Here is a 12,733-nt window from a genome sequence, read left to right as displayed (position 1 = left end):
CTTGTAAGGCTATGACCGGTGTGATGCCTGGAAGGCACGTAATGGTCCTCATAGCCTCTCGGTTCACGACTTCAAGGCGATCCCATTGGGCTCTTGTGTAAGATGTTGAAACTGGGCTTGATAAACAATACGTGGCTGCAGAACTGCCCTCACCAATTGCCGTGAGACGAACGAGCCTGCGCCACCAGTTTTAGGAGCAATTCTTCTAATCAAATCCAAAGTCTGAATAGCTTGCCTTTTTGCGTGAGAAAGCCATGCAGTCGCTGATCCTGATTGATGAATCATTATGCAAAGGATTTTTACACTCGGACTTTCCTGTAGTGGGGTGCATGATAGACAAAGACGGATTGGACTTGCAGCAAGTTTACGGCGTCCCCAGCGGTTGGCGACTGACGTGTATGTTTTATGCACGGATAGCTGAAGTCCAATGGATGATGCGTAATTACAGGTAACATCCAAGGCAGATTGAAGGGCAGCCTCCTGAGTACGGAGATCTCGGTGAGTACTCCACACAGTGATGTCGTCAGCGTACTGAAGAAATTTTATGTCACGGATGTCATGTAAGCGCAAACCAGCGGGATGAAAGCAATATTAAATAACGCCGGCGACAATACTGATCCCTAGGACACGCCGCAGAGAGGAACAAATGATCCGACCGCTTCGCTGCTGAGGCGTATTGCAAATTTTCTGCCTTCAAAAAATGATTCGACAAAACTACGCACACTCAGAGGGAGATGAAGCATGTCAATGGAGTTCAGAATGGCTGCATGACTGGTGTTGTCATATGCCTTTTCAACGTCCATTGCTAGAACGGTACGCACATTGCGGCTGCGGGTAGATGACAAAACTGCAGATGCCAAGACAGCCAACCCGTCCTCTGTATCAATATATGGACGAAAGCCGATTTGTGCAGGGTGATAAAAACCGTGCTGCTCTAGCCACCATGACAGTCGTGTGGCTAGCATTTTTTCCGCCAGCTTGCACAGCGTAGAAGTTAAGGAGATAGGTCGCAAGTTTGCAAGGTCTGTCGGAGGCTTTCCTTGTTTCGGGATAGGAATCACGACAGCGGATTTCCAGCTCCCGGGCACTACACCATCCAACCATACTTTGTTTATGGTGTCTAGTAGTTGAGGGAGTGCAGCGCTACTCAGGTTCTTGTACACCTCGTACTGAATATTGCCCGGGCCGGGCGCTGTTTTCCGTTTCGCATCATCTATTGTAGCCAGCAATTCAGGCATAGAGAATGAACACGCAATTCCATCTACGTCGACATCAGACGGCATTTGATATACATGCGCTGGGAAGCCTGCCATATTTGAACTAGCGGCTGAAGAAGGCACAGCATCGTATTTTGGGAAAAACTTTCGCGCTGCTTCTTTGGCGAAATCATCTGGCGACAAGTTAGCCGCGAAGCATGCGGTTGCTGCTGCGTCAATCGAACGGCGACCGCGTTCTATTGTACGGAATGTTCGCCACAGATAGGCATTCGAGGATTTTGCAGAAAATTGTTTGCATCACGCATGCCACTTTTGTGTGAATGCGCTGGGGAAATAATAGTGTAAAAAATAAGCTGTGGTTACACTGACAACAAATTGAAGTTAATCAATTATGTGATTAATGCAATTGTCAATGTCACGGACAGACAAGTTGAAGCGTCTGAGAGATAACAAAAATAAAAATGTATAATAATTAATCAGTTGTCCAAATATTTAACGTAATTGAATTACTGCAATTGTCAAGTCACATGCGACAGGAGTTCGGACCGATGACATGCACCTTTAGTTGCATGCTTTGGGCGCGGTTGAGAGTGTCCACCGAGATGTCGAGATCTGAGAGCTACTGCGCCCTTTCCTTTCCTCGGAACACATGGTTTCGCATTCCTCCACGTAAGCAGACGTAAGTTCTCTCAGAATTTTTTTTTTTGTAGTAATGGAGAGAGCGGAGTTTTTCTCCACAGAAAGGCTGTATGGTACCGTTCAGATGGATGTTACTAATAATTACGGCATCGTTTAAATTACGCAATGTTATGCCCAGGGCAAGGTGGGCGCTACTCTCCTGATTTTACTTTTATTCGCGATTCAAGCAGTAAAAAGTGGGAAAATGCAATGCGAGAATATTGCGCAAATGATTTTTGTTCATTCAAGGAACTCAAACAAGGGCGGCGGTTAATTGACCTAGTATTCCTTGTACTTGCGCTCTAGCTCTTCGTAGGCCACGTAACAGGCGCCGAGAGGAAATGACCCTTTTCCTGGTAGTACGTCACCGCTGTGTGCGACGCGCTCTAGAAATAGGGTCGCACCTCTCACGTCTTTACCGCCAGGCACAGCGTTGGGAGGAACCCACTCTACGCAGCACAAAAAAACAGTGGCCCGGCGGGCTGTACTGGCTGGCAATAATGCCGCATGCATTATTAAGCAATACAATAAAAAAAACCGGCGTTGCTAACACTCGGTCACGGTCCTCGCCGTCCTGTATTACTACGCTAGCCGATCATAACAGCAAACGAAATCGGCTTTTTAATCTGACTTTATTAAACGAGCGAGATATATAAGCTCTAGAGCTTATAATGTTTTTAATCTCTATAATTTTCTATGTGAGGACGCATTTTTCATCAAATGGGAAGCTGCTGAGAAAGCTGTATATATTTCCTTTGTAGCTGCATGGATGCGCTCAGATGGATTTTAACGCTTGCTGAATTCCAAGAGGAATGTGTTAAAAAATAATAAAAGACCGAAGAAAGTCAGCGCAGAAAGGAACCGCTCTACAAAATTTGTGCCACAGTATTATTTCGACAGAAGGCAGGTGGCAAAAAAAATATTTTCAAACAGACGCAAACTTGATGTCAAACACATTTGGCATATTTCTGTCCGCACTGGAGGCGTAGCACGACGAAGTAACCAATAACGCATTAGCAATGACAGTATACTTCACCTTGGTTCACGACAAGCCGTATAGCCCCTGCGTCACCCTGTTAACCCCCCCCCCCCCCCTTTCCTCTGATAGCCAGGCCAAAAGCATGTTCCGCAGTAAATACCCCTTTGCTGCTAACTTTTTCTCATGCATAAAAGAAAGGAATTCATCGCTTCAAAAACATTTCACGCGAAACATATAGGCGAGCCCTCCCTTACGGTTTAAATTCTTCATTTTTTTAGTGCCGCTTTATGTGATGTAACTAACAAAATATGCTTCCTGCAGCTCAGTATTTGAACACCCGCTCGAAGGCTGACACCACCCCCCACTCTCCGTATACGGTGGAGGCAGCCATCAGTCCGAGCAGCGAATTCGCTTTCGCCGCGCGTACGTAACACCAGGGTGCAAGCTCCTGAATAGCTGAACTGCGCATGATTGATTTTAAAGGGAGGATTTGCTCGTTCGCTCACTGCTTTATGAAGAGGATTTTCTGATTGTGCTGTGGATATCAGCCTATTTCATGCCGCCACAATGAGCGCCCGTGACCAGATTACAGCGTGATGGGTCTTCCGCGTTCTTTTATGTCACGTGCCGATAAGGATGTACTCAAATGCGCTGTCGATACCAAATAGAATATTGAAGATACAACTGGTGCAGCAGTGAATTGACTACATCGTGCACACATGTCGACGTCCACTCACGACACGCAGGGAAGTACGACTAAAGGCGTTCTTGGTACCTGTTCATATTAAAACAATATCGATATGTATAGTTGGTGTACACTCGACCTTATTGCAGCTTGCATTTATGGGAGTAAGCCCCCATCAGATGAGCAACAAAAAATAAATGTGAAAATTGGTTGTTGGGGAAAGGAAGCGGCGCAGTATCTGCCTCATATATCGGCGGACACCTGAACCACGCCGTAAGGGAAGGGATAAAGGCGGGAGTGAAAGAAGAAAGGGAGAAAGATTTGCCGTAGTGGAGGGCTCCGGAATGATTTCGACCAGCGTGGGATCTTTAACGTGCACTGACATCGCACAGCACACGGGCGTCTTAGCGTTTTGCCACCAACGAAACGCGGCCGCCGCGGTCGGGTTCGACTACGGGTACTCCGGATGAGTAGCCGAGCGCTTTAAGCACTGACTCACTGCGGTGGGTGATGAGCAACACGCGTAATTGCTATTCATGTCAGTTCTAGCTGTGGAATCGCAATGTCATTAACAAAACCTCTTGGTCCTCCACCTTCCGGCCCGCGCTATAATTCTTCTGCCTTCGTAACTTCATGACGCAATATACGAAGACAGTGTTTTAAAAATCATACTCTTGAGTGACAAAGTCAACAGTCGAGTATAAAATAAAGAATCAAAGTACAGGGTATTTTTTAACTTAGGAGGCGACTTTATTTAACATGATAGCAAAATAACATCTTTCGGCTTATATTGTTGCTTACGTAATGTTCACGTTCATTTCCTTCAGCACCAGTTTATCAACGCTAAGAAACATGCCCAAATACTAGATTTTGTTCTCGCTTGTCTTCGACATCATTGTACAGTCAGGCCGCGGGTAATGCAGGTTAAGTAAAGCTCTCGATTCCTCAAACCAAGCACGTGACCAGGAAAAAATCGCTTGGCTCTAGCAGTGAAGCATGCAAGAAACAGCAGCAAGACAGGATCTTATAGAAGGTCAGCAAGTCAAGGTCACAATACCTCCTCAGCAAAGGCCTGACTAGGCGGCCGATTTCGCCTCTTTAGAAGCCCTGGCCCCTCTCGGCGCGCTAATTCGGCCCGTGCAGGTCGGCTGTTAACGTTCTGCATGGTGGCCTCTCCACTGGCACCAAACGAAATAGTCGCTATGCACTTCCGGTTCGCTATCAGCATTCATGGTTGACCAGTCCAGCGTATTTGACAACCTGGGCAATTGCCATACCTGCACATTACCTTTCTTGTACAAAGGAGACCACATGCCAGTCTCCACGTTATGGCCAAGGCGTTCTTGGTACGATGTTCAGTGACAGGTACTGCAAATATTGTACCTTGTCAGAATGTTTGTATTATTGTTCTTAATTTACGATGCTCACTGTTTGTAGCAACGCCAAGTCCATATGTCTGCTGTCTGAAGAAATTATGGCAGCTGCATATGGGCCGTGTGCTCCACGACTTCTCCAAGTTTTCTTTGACCATCATCCTGCAGTCTCATTCCCCGGGCATAGGTTTTCCTGCCCATTGTGTACTCACAATTAAGGCTTAGTTACACTGCACTTAATTATTAGTGGTAACCATCAAATAATTGGTAACCATAAACAGAACTTTAGAAGCGCTATGTCCGACAGAGGACTTCTGCTTTTACATTTTGTGCAAATTCCTTGCCAATATTGAGAAAAACGCGGTACACATTTAGTACAGTACAAACCTGAGCCCATGAAAAAACTTTAGCCGGCATCAATTTTCGCCCAATATCCGGTTGTGATGCAGGTTGGTATTATAAATGTCCGAGGGAGGGATTTTGGATGCCGAGGCTTGTCTCTGAAGATTAGCAGGCTTGATGTCGGAATGTGAACCAAGCACTAAATGTGCTTCATTACTGCCCGCACTTCACGCGGTACATTGGCGGTCTGTCTAATGGCGCTGAAGGGTGCATGAAATGCCAAGGTTACTTCGGTCTCTTTTTTTATAACCCAACTGAAAAGTATTCTCAGTTTTTCCGGATATATCAAGCACTTTCATTTTCAAGCCCTTTGAACTCATCGGTCAACGCACTTAATGAATCCCCAAACCTGTCGAGTTTTCTGGTGTCTGTTACATGTTTGCTAGATGCACGTCTGAAGAGAAAAAAGTTCATGTCCGTGTCTTTTCAACGCCGTAAAGGGACAGCCTATACTGACGAAGAGGAGAATAAAAATATTGGTATACATATTCTTGTAGGTCTTTCCCTTTGGTTGCAATAATGAGAGCAGAACTAGCGATTGTGCGTGACATTTGTATTTTAAATTAGACAAAAAAGTCAGGTCAGAGCCATTTGTTTTGCCGTGCTGCGTTGAAGCATTGCTCTTCTCTATGATCGGGGCTACACCAATTGGTGTTGATGTACTACACTTTATGAATAGGGCTGAACGCAATACCAATGCTATTTTTGCTGGAGGGAAACTTATACAATAATTTTTCCGGCAACTCGCGACCTTTAGTTGCAGATTTTAACTCTGCTTTCTAATTATCTCTTGAACTGTTATGGAAAGGCAGACTACCACTATGCAGTGGCGCTGCCACTGAAGACGCTACTACCTGCGAAAACAAAAAAAAAACGGCTGTTGGTTTTTGTGGTACATATCATTGGTCTTTATTATTGATAGTATTTTTAAAACTACCTTACTTATCTCAAATATATCTTTAATAAAAATTTGCAGTTTAGTCCGTACTACGCCTAAAATACCCGAATGTAGGGATTTATGCGTATTAATGCGTACATACTGCGGCGTTTCAAGGATTTCATCTGATTAAAGTCGCTCCAGGAGACAACCTAATGAAGCTGGGAAATATTGGAGTATGTATACCCTGTCGAAAGCTGACAGCACATGCAAGCTAGGTTAAGAAGGAAACTGGCAAATAAGCTTCAGCACACTTCTGTAGAAACGGCTGCTGAGCAAATAGCACCGGTCTGTTAGAAGTTCAATGAGGTGCTGCCACAAACGATGTACTCCAGTTGGACAGACTTGTTTAGAAACGATACTAGCTTGAAGTCTTCGCGCTTCTGAAGTCTCGCATTCGTGCCGCTGTCAAGGCACTCTAGGCTGGTTACTCCTGGAGGTTCATTGTGATGAAGTGATGACCAAAACAGAAAAAAAACCTCAGCACATTGAGTATCTGTGCTTACGACCACCGGCTGCTGAACCAACGTTCACACGGGGAGAGAGTGTGTTCAACTTTCTTTCGGCTACGTAGGGCCACTCGTGCACTCTGCAGGGAAAACTGATGACCACAAGCAAACAGGACAGTACGTATCTGTAGAGACTTCAAACGTTATTGTAGAGCTTGGCAGCGAGAATTTCCTCTAACACAGCTTGTGGGGACTCAGCCCCGCAGCCTTCCCTTGTGGTTTGCTTTCCCGCGGTGCACCCTCCCACGGCATCGCCTCGGTCCACGGCGCCACGTGACTTTCCCTGGTTAGTTACCCTAACTTACAAGGGAGGGCCCCACTGACGGCGTGACTGCTGCATGCCCGCACGGGAGAGCGCATTCTGGCATCCTCCCTTCGGCTGGGATGGTCGGCGCGAGCGGACGTGTCGCTCGCGGCTCCGCTCTTCGCCAGCGGGGCGAGGAAGAGGCGGGAAGACTTGCTCCCGTATCTCGTCCCGTCCGGCCCCGTAGTATCCCTTGCCATAGCGTGGGCGAACATTCGCTCGTAACCTTGCTGATGAGTCGGACGACCTCGCTTCATTAGCGTATTCTGTTGCTAGCTGGCGTCATTGTTGTCGCAATAAATGCCTGTTTCTGTCAGCCAGTGTGCCGTTCCTTTGTTCCCGCAGAGCAAGGCCTGCCGTGGTCGGCGTGCGCTCGGTAGCGTACGCGATCACGGGGTGGGATCTGGCGGTTTTGAACTGTCAGCCGCGCTTAAGGGGGGAGAACGTATTTATCTTCTCCTAATTAAAGACCTACAAGCGATATAGGCAATCCGAGCCACTTAGAACTGTGTATGGGAGATCATAAGCCAGCATGTATGGGAGATCATAAGCCAGCACTTTGCTTTGCTTTTCTTTGAAAGTAATAGAGCTAATTACGTTACGAGTAGTTAAGAAGCCGAAATGTGATATCAAGAACTAACTTAATCTCACGTAAAGTCTCCTCACTTTGAAATGCAGGAGAGTGTAATTCTGACTGAATCGCTGTTTTTTTTTCTGCGATCACCACGCCTGGCAGTTAGGGGCTGAGATTTTTTACAGAAATGAAACACCGAAGTGCACGATTGTTTCCATGGCCATAAAGAACTACAAGATTTATTTTTTTGAGGGAACAGATTTTCTATGCATAGATAAGAGGTCGCGAGAGAAGTACAGTGCGTTTAAAAGCCCAGTTCTAAAATTTTTACCGTGCAGGTGCGTTTTTGTACAGAACAGAGCCACGCAGAACTTCTGATTTCCTCTTGGCTCCAGCTCCTATAGATATTTCTTTTTGTCTATTCATAGTCTGTAGACAGAGGTCTAATAAAGTGTATGGCCATAGATGTTTAGATTGTCTATAGACTGTCTACGGGATTTGCATTACCTATAGACTTGTCACTAGGGTTTGTCTATAAAGAGTCTATAGACATTGTGGACAAACATTGTGAACAAGGGGGGGGGTGAAAAATGTCGCCGTTAAATGCATTCCTGCGTTAAACGCTATGAATACCGGTAGTTTAATGTCACGCTCATTACTGCCAATGGAGGCCGTCTAGGCGGCACGGCGGTCTTTGTGTTCTTGATGCCATGGTTTTCAACCTGCGACTGCTACGAGAAAGCGACAGTCTAATACAGAAAAATTACATTTTAAAATTTTCTCCCGGTTTTCTCAGAGCTAAAGCCGGGTACTGGTTTATTTGGGCAAGGAAATTTCGATTGCAGCAAGGAAATAAAAGATACGGTTTATAGACAGCAATAGATTCTCCCTATGAACTCATTATCAAAGCAAGAGGCGTATTCCATCGCTTTCATTCTTGAATGGCCCCCAGTGCTTGCAAGAGCCCTACGAAACCAGCCCACGTCGAAAGAAAAAGAAACGCGGAATCATCTACCCAACTTATTTCTCGAACATTGAGTACAATTGTAGCGACTTTTTCTAACACTTTTTGTTTCGTATTTTGCAAGTTCACGAATGAAACGAAACGGTATAGCTATGCGCAAAATTTTATTCTCTCAAGAACGTGCTGAAAAAATTTGTAAATTTGTGAACGGTCCCTACAGTATGCGTTTCCTTACGGGCAGTTGCGCAGAAGGCTTGCTCAGATAATGAGCAGTGGTTCCATCAGAATAAAAAGATAGGCAGCGACCAATGAATCAGAGTGCTTTATTGCGCTTTATTAATATTCATTGATTCCGATTTAATCGCAACTATCGCACCGAGAGGAACACAACTTAGTAGTGAAGCATTTTCAAGCAGCCCCTCATTGCACTCAATTCAGAAATAACAAAAATTAGGACAGGTTCCTACTACCCTTGTCAACACCGGTCATTGATTACATTGCTTGAAATTTGGCTATGCCAACTAAATCAACGTAGTGATTTTTAAAGAGCCGTTTGGCAGCGATTCTGCAAGTGCGCAGCGTCGCTCAGTGTCTCCTCAGAAGTTGATTGTCTTGCAGACGAGGACCTGGTACTCAGTGTATTTGTACTCTTTTTTATGGAAGGGAATGTACGCGCACTTCCAGGACGGGTGGACCTTGCCGATCAGCAGCATGCCGTCGTGACGGGCACGGGCTATGTAGAGCGGCTCTCCAGAGGCAGTCACACCTCCTTGAATGGCACCACTCGGCACAGCGCCATTAGAAGCCGGAAGCCATGCCAGTGAAGCACCATCGGAGACGAGTGCCTGCAAAACAGAAATTCGACGTGAAACATGATGACGACCCTTTTATTTCACCATTAATTAAGGGGTGCTTATGCAATGCTAGAATTTTTTTCTCGTGGAGAGCTCGGGAGGCTGTACACTCTTCAGTCCAAGCGACTTTTCCATTAGCATGGTTATCCCGCTGGTTGGGCTTATAAAGCAATATACCTTTTTTTTTTCTCTGACTGAGAAACTTCGTGTGTAAGTCAACTATGTCCCTTGCACTACACTGCTGGAAATATAGTGTCAAATGTGACAGCTTATAGTTGTGCGCGATTATTGCGCCTGGTGTCTCTGAAGGCGCCGCTGGGGTCTTCATTCAAGCTGTTTGGTGTCGACAGTTTTGCCAACTTACTAGGCCGACCTGCCTATCGCTGCTCACTCCTGAGATTTGCAGGCGGTGGAGCGGCCAACAAAGGAGGTTTGTACACAGTCCTCACCTGATTAGCCGCTGTCCGGCGGTGTGAGGCATAAGGGAGCTTTGACAAGAAAACAACTGCTCTAAAGCGAATAGGCCCGGTCGGAGGACCATGAACGATCGATAAATGCAAAACAGCACCGCAGGTTAAAAAAAGCGCTAGAATTGAGAAACAAAAGACTAGGTAGTAAAAATACGGACGAAATACAGCAAGATGATTAATATGAAAAGTTATTACAAAACCCATATAGACAGAAGGAAACATTTAGAATAGCGCCGTATGCATGCATTCGGTACAGAATAGCGAAAGTCTAATTCCGCTCGCTGCATGTGAAAAAGTAAAAGTGGCCTCACAACGCCGTCATCAGGTGAAAGCCGCTCAATTTATCCTCCTTTCATTCATCACTGCCATGGAAACAGTTAAACACTGTGTGTGTCATATGTATGCACAGTACCGAAAGAAGCGCAGACGCTGACAGACTGCTGACCTGGTAGTCATAGTAATAGGGCTCCACTCCACCGTAGGGGATGTAGCAGCATTTCATGGAGCGGACCACCTTCCCTGGTATCACGTCACCGTTGTGTACAGCGCGCCCGATGTATATGACCTCGCCCTCCTTGTCGTCACCACCGGCCACCGCGTTGTGCGGGATGTGGTCCTTGTGGCACAGCACCCAGTGGCACGGCGGCCGGTACATGCTCGCTGCGAATCAATTTTGCCAAAGCATGTAGGAACCATCGGTGGGAATTTGAGCACGTGTTATGCGTTTCAGACACAGCACAGACAAATTTGCAAGGATATAGCACGCCAAGCAATATTAGCTCCAGCCTGGGAAGCCTCATTTCTTGAAGCGAAATGCAATCCCGTTCATCATAGACTCTAAACTACAAAATAGATAAAATGGGACTAACGGCACCCGCGCGGTGGCTCAGTGGTTTTAAGGCGCTCGTCTACTGAGTCAGAGTACCCGGGTGCGAACCCGACCGCGGCGGCCGTGTTTCGATGGAGGCGAAACTCAAGAGGCGCCCATGTGGTGCGCGATGTCAATGCACGTTAAAGATCCCCAAGTGGTCGAAATTATTCCGGAGCCCTCCTCTACGGCGGCTCTATATTCCTTTCTTCTTTCACTCACTCCTTTAGCTCTTCCCTTATGGCGCGGTTCGGGTGTCCACCGAGATATGTGAGACAGCTACTGAGTGTCTCTTTCTTGTTAGTGTCCTTGATTGCGCCGCCGTTGATATCATCATGCGCCAACTCGCTCCTCAGACCATTATCCTGAGTCATTTCCTTTCCTTAAAAACCGTTTTTTTTTTCTGACGGCACCGCATGGTCCTCTCGAGGAACGGTAAGACAGTGAGAGACTAAGAGTGTCTCATGTCCCTTTGCAATTAGGCCCTGGTAATAATAATGGGTTTTTGGGGAAATGCAATGGCACAGTATCTGTCTCATATATCGTTGGACACCTGAACCGCGCCGTAAGGGAAGTGATATAGAAGGGAGTGAAAGAAGAAAAGAAGAAAGGGGTGCCGTAGTGGAGTGCTCCGGAATAATTCCCCGCAGATGAATAATAATAATTGGTTTTTGGGGAAGGAAACGGCGCAGTATCTGTCTCATATATCGTTGGACACCTGATCCGCGCCGGGATAAAGGAGGGGAGGGATAAAGGAGGGAGTGAAAGAAGAAAGAGGTGCCGTAGTGGAGGGATCCGGAATAATTGTGACCACCTGGAGATCTTTAACGTGCACTGACATCGCACAGCACACGGGCGCCTTCGCGTTTTTGCCTCCATAAAAACGCAGCCGCCGCGGTCGGGTTCGAACACGGGAACTCCGGATCAGTAACCGAGCGCCCTAACCACTGACCCACCCCGGCAGGTCAGTTATTCTCTGAAGGAGTGATGGTTACTCCTTGACGACGTATGGCTATGGCTCCGATATCAACGAGATCGAGGACTATCCACGGTAGAACTTTCAGTCACTTGAGGCAGCAGTGTATAAGCTTCTGATAACAATGTTTTCATCCTAAATCAACGCAACTTTTGTCGCCCGTACCACATGCATTACTGTGACGTTATTACTCTTTCATTAACAATAGTATTTAAGAGGCGATAAGGAGGAAAGGAAGGAGCACGAAAGATAGAAGAGGGAAGAGGAGATATAGACCAGACGTACACAAGCGCAAGCGTATAATAAGAAGATCGCGGCAAAACAAGCACCACATGGCATTGAAAACAGGAATTTTCGCTGAAAGCTGCCAGAAGGTTATGAATTAAATACGAAAGAATTAACCTTTCTATTTATGTCATTTTCAAGCTTGCAGTTAACTGGTACACAACACGGAGCGGAGAAAACGTGTAGGTGAAACTTACACCCGTAGTTGGCCATGGCGCTGCAGTATTGGCTATGCGTTCTCCGCTCGCAGAGTGAGAGTTCTCTCGTGGAATGGTCCATTATATGCGGGTGTCAGCTGCGTCAGTGGAAGAAGGTGAGTGTCAGCGCAGATAAATGAACCAGGAACTTGGACTAGGGGTGAAAGGAGCGCTGACGTGAGTGCTAAATGAAGCGTGTCATTGCGATTTTTTTCTTCAAATTACGCTGCCTGTTCCTGCATTTACGGCGGATGAACTTAATACCTTTTTTTACATGCGGCGCATGATACAATATCTGGGCCTGTCCTCGCGATACTGCAGCATTTTGTGATGAGGTCTTGTAGACCCTGATTATCACTGTGGCAACAGGATGCCTTGATGTGAGCATCGAGTAATTAATGTGTTTGCATCGTACACAAATATACCCAGTGGAAAAAAAGATAGGAAGAGCTGATAATTAA

The 12,733-nt window shown here is 46.3% G+C and overlaps 1 protein-coding gene across 1 annotated transcript; it reads right to left on the bottom strand.

Annotated features, from left to right (window-relative positions):
- Window positions 1–8,803: 8,803 nt before the first annotated feature.
- LOC144133905 (natterin-4-like) lies at window positions 8,804–12,389 on the bottom strand. Its single transcript, XM_077666966.1, has 3 exons — window positions 12,273–12,389; window positions 10,392–10,606; window positions 8,804–9,467 (listed from the first exon to the last, which is right to left on the bottom strand). The coding sequence occupies exons 1-3, from the start codon at window positions 12,352–12,354 to the stop codon at window positions 9,219–9,221; spliced, it is 546 nt and encodes a 181-aa protein (XP_077523092.1). The 5' UTR covers window positions 12,355–12,389; the 3' UTR covers window positions 8,804–9,218.
- Window positions 12,390–12,733: the final 344 nt, after the last annotated feature.

The sequence above is a fragment of the Amblyomma americanum genome, chromosome 1 (assembly GCF_052857255.1).
Source record: "Amblyomma americanum isolate KBUSLIRL-KWMA chromosome 1, ASM5285725v1, whole genome shotgun sequence".
Lineage (NCBI taxonomy): Eukaryota > Metazoa > Arthropoda > Arachnida > Ixodida > Ixodidae > Amblyomma > Amblyomma americanum.
Note: the sequence above shows the minus strand (reverse complement) of the source record. Positions and strands in the feature narration are given on the sequence as shown.

Excerpts from the sequence above, each read along its gene's own strand:
- LOC144133905 (XM_077666966.1), bottom strand. The coding sequence starts at position 12,354 with ATGGACCATTCCACGAGAGAACTCTCACTCTGCGAGCGGAGAACGCAT. Across the intron at positions 10,607-12,272 it reads CGCCATGGCCAACTACGGGT|CGAGCATGTACCGGCCGCCG; the intron begins GTAAGTTTCACC and ends ATTGATTCGCAG. Across the intron at positions 9,468-10,391 it reads CCTATTACTATGACTACCAG|GCACTCGTCTCCGATGGTGC; the intron begins GTCAGCAGTCTG and ends TCTGTTTTGCAG.